The sequence below is a fragment of the Panicum virgatum genome, chromosome 2K (genome assembly GCF_016808335.1).
Source record: "Panicum virgatum strain AP13 chromosome 2K, P.virgatum_v5, whole genome shotgun sequence".
NCBI lineage: Eukaryota > Viridiplantae > Streptophyta > Magnoliopsida > Poales > Poaceae > Panicum > Panicum virgatum.
In genome coordinates, this window is record NC_053137.1 from 42,004,904 (window position 1) to 42,010,574 (window position 5,671).

At 41.8% G+C, this 5,671-nt stretch overlaps 1 protein-coding gene across 1 annotated transcript; it reads left to right on the forward strand.

Moving 5' to 3' along the window:
• The first annotated feature begins 210 nt into the window (after positions 1-210).
• Positions 211-1,389, forward strand: LOC120677762 (heavy metal-associated isoprenylated plant protein 23-like). The gene is made up of 2 exons (XM_039958958.1): positions 211-719; positions 905-1,389. Exons 1-2 carry the CDS (start codon positions 557-559, stop codon positions 1,219-1,221), a joined length of 480 nt encoding a protein of 159 aa, XP_039814892.1. The 5' UTR covers positions 211-556; the 3' UTR covers positions 1,222-1,389.
• Positions 1,390-5,671: the final 4,282 nt, after the last annotated feature.

Below are 5,671 nucleotides of genomic sequence, written 5' to 3' on the forward strand. Positions count from 1 at the left end.
GGCCTCCCCTGCTCCCCTTGCTTAGCACAGGGGTCAGGGGCTAAACCGCCTTGCCTCCTTTGGGGCCCCAAAGCTGGCTTTTCTGCGGAGGTCGGTTGAGCTGAATTCGGCAGGAGGACAGGTAGAAAGCAGCAGCCAGGGCCCAGGGCAGGGCATGCAGGCGCCGCGGCAAGGCATCTTGGGAAACTTCTCGCAGGCGTCACCCACCCCACAAAGGGAGAAGACACGGCTTGGGAGCTCGGGCTAGCTAGCTGTACACACACAAACAAACCACACTCACTGCCTGCAAGGGAGCAGCTCATCAGCTCAGACCTTGCAGCAGCTTGCAAAAGGCCTATATATATTCACGCACCCTTCTTCCAGCTCCAGCTACCTACCATTCAAAGCTCATCGCAACCACCTAGCTCCTGGCACGTTGTGAGTGTGAGTGGCCATTTCAAGAACAGGATAAGCTGTTCGTTTCATCCTTGGAGGGATCGGAGAGGCCGGCCTTGTTGACATCAGGTGATAGGATTCGATCACAGAGCTCGATTCAGAGGGGTTTCTGTTTCAGACCATGGGAGGCACCCTGGAGTACTTGTCCGACCTGCTCGGTGGCGGCGGCGGCAGCCGGCGGCGGTACAAGAAGAGGAAGCAGTTCCAGACGGTGGAGCTGAGGGTGCGCATGGACTGCGACGGCTGCGAGATGAAAGTCAGGAACGCCCTCTCCAGCATGAAAGGTACACCAGCTAGCTACTTGTTCTCCTCCATCAGATTTAATTATTAACTTCACTCTAAGAATACTAGCTCATAACAAATCATGGCTAAAATCTTCTCTGCACTTGCTAATTAAGCATCAATAATCTTGACAAAGTTAACTGATGGTCCTGTGTGGTTTCTGCTGGTTGGTTTCTTCGATGATCAGGGGTGCAGTCGGTGGAGATCAACCGGAAGCAGTACAAGGTGACGGTGCAGGGGTACGTGGAGCCGCACAAGGTGGTGAAGCGCGTGCAGGCCACGGGGAAGAAGGCCGAGATCTGGCCGTACGTGCCCTACAGCCACGTGGCCCACCCCTACGCCGCGCCGGCCTACGATAAGAAGGCGCCGCCGGGGTACGTGCGCCGGGTCGACGCCGTCATGCCCGTCTCCAGCTACGGCGGCCCCACGGCGGCCGGGCCGCAGGAGGAGCGGCTCGTCACCATGTTCAGCGACGACAACCCCAACGCCTGCTCCATCATGTGATCATCAGATCAGCTTTTGTACTAGGAAACTGTGGATGTGAAAAGTAATGCGCGCTGCGATGATGTTCGTGTTCGTGGTGTGGTGACACACTATAATTGTTTGTGTAAATTAATATATAGAAGAAGTTTGAGAAGAAAAATCCCAAGGTTGGATCGTCTCTTTCCTGCATGTGCTGCCGAATCTTAGCCTACCGTACCTTTTAGATTGTTAGATTTCGTGTACAGTGTTGCGTGTTGCAAGCATGTGTGGTGAATCGGTTGGCGTGTCATCAAGTGGCATATACTAACATATAGTACGATGTGTCTGTACTTCATGGCGCAGCTGGATTGCTCTGTTTAGGCTGTGTTTAGATTTTTACTCGTAAAAATTTTAAAAAAGAATTTTGCTATTTAGAAGTACCAAATGAAGTCTATTTACAAAATTTTTCACATAGATGGGTTGTAAATCGTGACATGAATCTAACAAGCCTAATTAATCCACGATTAATTTAAAATTAGTGGATGGTTACTATAATATCACTGTTGCAAATTATGGATTAAATAGGCTCATTAGATTCGTCTCGCGATTTACAACCCATCCATATAAAAAAAATTTATAAATAGACTTTATTTTATAAATAGACTTTATTTAATAGTTCATATATGCGTCCAAACATTCGATGTGATGTTTTTGACGATAAAATTTTTGAAACTAAACACGGCCTTAGATTATTTCTATACTTTTAGATTATTTCTATACTTTTGTAACATTCGAAAGGGAGAGCACATTGAGTTACAGAGTCTAATTAAATAATATAACAAGTTCTGTTATTCTATAGAGGACTCCTAACTAAATCATCAAAGGTATAATTGGTACTTAGCTTAATCAAATGTGTGCTTCAAGAGTTTATCAGTATAATAAGCACATAAAACGAATAGGTGGTCCAACTGGAGGGTTACAGTACCAAACTAGTAGGAGAGCTTCCCATTAAATTAAACTAAGACAATCAGAAAGTTTTCTCTTGGAGGAAAAAAAATCTTGACCCCGCTAACCTCCAAGTTTGAGCCCCTTCCGTACTTTCCAAGCATGTTAATTATGATAAATACTTTGCCTCCAGTTTGGTGCCTCACTTGTTTTTTTTTTGAAGAACCATGCCTCACTTGTATTATAGTATATAATTGTGGATAAATTTAGATGAAGTTTTGTGAATAAAAGAGTGGATCTTACGTGTGTACCGTCTGCGGCTGGACCGTGTGTCAAAAAAGAAAAACAGTTCAACGCTGCGTTGAATCCGTAGAAACGTGCCCGGGTTTTAAATTGCCATGCGCATGCTTTGCGCGCCAAAGCCAAGTTCACGCATAGCATGCTTTCTTTCCGGGGAAGAATTTTTGTTGTCGACACTAATCTCTGTTATTCCACAAAGCAAAAGGCCACTTCTTCAGAAACTTCCATGGAATATTTAAAGCTATCAGCGCACACAAGATGATTCGATTAGAACTTAGACGTGAGGATTGATACTTGCTCATCACTAACCTTGACACGTTACATACCATGTATGGCTAGGCTAAACACACAATAATTGCATGGAAGAAAGTGCTTAGTTCAGACTCCACTGGATGTTCTGGACTCTGCCGTCTGACTCTGACCTCGGGGGTCCCTATCTATCTTCCGCTAGATAGTTAGTTATACATCTTTGATCCATAGTGGCCCAAGTATACATCTAGAACGGCCCATTAAGAAAAAATGCATCAGAGTTTTTTTTTAACTTCAAATGCATCAGACTTGCTACGTCTTTTCTATGTGCGCAATAAAAAACAATATGGTTTGCTAATACGATGACACTGGAAAGTTCGCATGAACTTCCGCGGCTAATAAATATACTATAAGCCCATCATCACACGAACAGGTACTATTTTTTTATCGATTGTTTTCTTAATCCTCTTTGTCGCTCTTGTTCAACATTTCAAACACTGGGTTCAACATTTCACTAAATCTTGTTCAACATTTTGCAAACATAGTTCAACATTTTACATGATAGTGTTGAAATGTTACATTTAAAATGTTGAAATGGATTATATGAAAAGTTGCACTAGCAAATCGAAAATAAACTTGTCATATTGGGTCTCATTTTGTTAGGAAAATTCTAAACAACACCGTAGTTCAAATGGAATTAAATTTGGATGAATCACTAGAGAGAAAATCAAATTTGAAATCTGAGAAGCAAAAGTACAAATCGTCCAGCAATACACACCTCGGCCTAGGTGTATGGACAGCGTAGGACCATGTGCTAATGCATTCCATCTGGTCCATCCAATTAATATGCATTCCATCTGGTCCATCCAATTAATATTACACGTGAATCTTAAAACGGAAGATGTGTAAGAGCATCTCCAAGAGTTTGCCATATTTTACTTGGCATATCTTGTATTTTGCCAACTTCTAAAAAGATATGGCAAGTAAAAAAAGAGTTTATCTCCAACAGTTTGGCATAATTCACTTACCAAATCCAGATATAACTTACATCAGGAACCCTGAGAGAGAAACAAAATTATATTTATGTCCTTCCACCTCTTGAAAACTTAAATCAGGAACCCTTCTCTGTTATTTATTTCTTTTTTCACCCTCCCACCTGACTAGAAACCACGATGCCAACCGCGCGCCGCGCGCGTATATTTACGCGCTGGAGGCTGGTTTTTCCCAAATTGCCAAAAATTGCCAAGTCTTTTGCCAAACTGTTGGAGGAGTATTTTTAATGTTTTTGCCAAAAATCAAAGATGACAACTGGATTTGCCAAACTCTTGGAGATGCTCTAAGTAAATATCTTCCGGAAGATATATAGGAATTCTGCTCTGACCTCACGCACCAGGCTCCAGCAAAAGAAATCGGCCATTTAGACAATAAGGCCCATATAACCGGTCCAAGGCCAGATGGAGTGGGCGAGACCGGGTTTAAGCCCACTAAAGATATTTTTAAATGGGCTAAATAAGCTTGAAACTATTGTAAAAGATTTGAAATGTGTCCGAGATGTCGTTCTTTCCGGCCACACCATTCCTTTTGGAACTTTATGACCTAGAACTAAAGCCCGGCTCAACTTAGCGGAAAAACAGCTTAAAGTATAAATACCCCCAGAAAACATCTTACATTCTCTCTTCTTCTTTTTTTTGAAAGGTCTTACATTATTCTCACTTTCTCAGCACTCAGGTAGTGCGAAGAGAGAAGTGAGCGGACACCCTCGGAACTAAAAGGTAACGAATATCGATTCCTCACATGGAATCGCATAATTGCTCCACCCTTTTAGTTTTGAGAATAAATAAGTAAAAACTTATAAAGATTGTGGTTTTTGTGTTACAAGACCAATCATGAATATAATTTCATAATATTGACTATTATCATTTAAGATAATTTATTATTCTTACAAACATTACTGGTCAAAGTGCAACGTTGGAGACCATGTTGATGTCTTAATGGATTTGTATTTGTGATCAAATGGAGCACAAAATTTCTTATCAAAATTCTTTTCCACCTTGCATGACGTGGTAATGAATGGATGGATTCTTATCTACGGAGTGTTAACGATATCTCGAGGGATCAATTAATTTCATGGTTGGTCTGTGAAATTGGTCGGCAATTTCTGTTCCTAGAGACCTGGACCCTTTTTTCTGTTCGTCCAGCTGACACTGCTATCAGCATTAGAAAAAAAAACAGTCATAGACTCATAGGGCAGATAATTCCGTTGACGCGTATCTGTTGCTTCCAAGTAACTGCCACTGAGATCATACACGTCTCTTGAGAGTTTGTGATAGCCATGTATATACGTAGAAACCTGCAATACATATATACATTAACTTAGATATTTCTGTGTATGTTTTGAGTTTTTTTTCTGATCACCTATCTGCACATCGTATTATTATAAAAACGATTTGTAGGAACATCTTAATTTTTTAGAATGGATCAAAGTGTAACTCATTTATATAAAGTGAGTGGGTTACTGTAGCAAAAAACTATTTTCAAGGGTGGGTCAACCTCTCATCTATCCCTGAAAATGCCCCTATTTTTAGGGGCATGTGTTTGGAGGGGTGGAAATTGATTTTCACGGGCGGGTGTGTTATATGTTCCTGCAAATATCATTTGTCGAGAATTAGAAGCAAATATTGCACCCGCCCCTAAAAACTGTTGTCGCAGTAGTGTCGTCAGCATGCACAAGAAACGCGGCACTATACTGTCTCACATCTAGGTCCACACATGCAATTCCATGCATGATACGGTTGCTATATTTCTTTGCACTGGTCAGACAATGCAACTGGTACAGGATTTACACCATGATAATGTGACACAACTTAGGATCTAGCTAGAGCCTAGAACACGAAACTACGTTGTCAATTGCATTGACAGCTGTCCTCTCATCATCATATCTTTGGAAACTCAATGGTCAAACGCCTCGAATGTCTGACTCTGAACAGGCAAGGTTGAT

Excerpts from the sequence above, each read along its gene's own strand:
- LOC120677762 (XM_039958958.1), top strand. The coding sequence starts at position 557 with ATGGGAGGCACCCTGGAGTACTTGTCCGACCTGCTCGGTGGCGGCGGC. Across the intron at positions 720-904 it reads CGCCCTCTCCAGCATGAAAG|GGGTGCAGTCGGTGGAGATC; the intron begins GTACACCAGCTA and ends TTCGATGATCAG.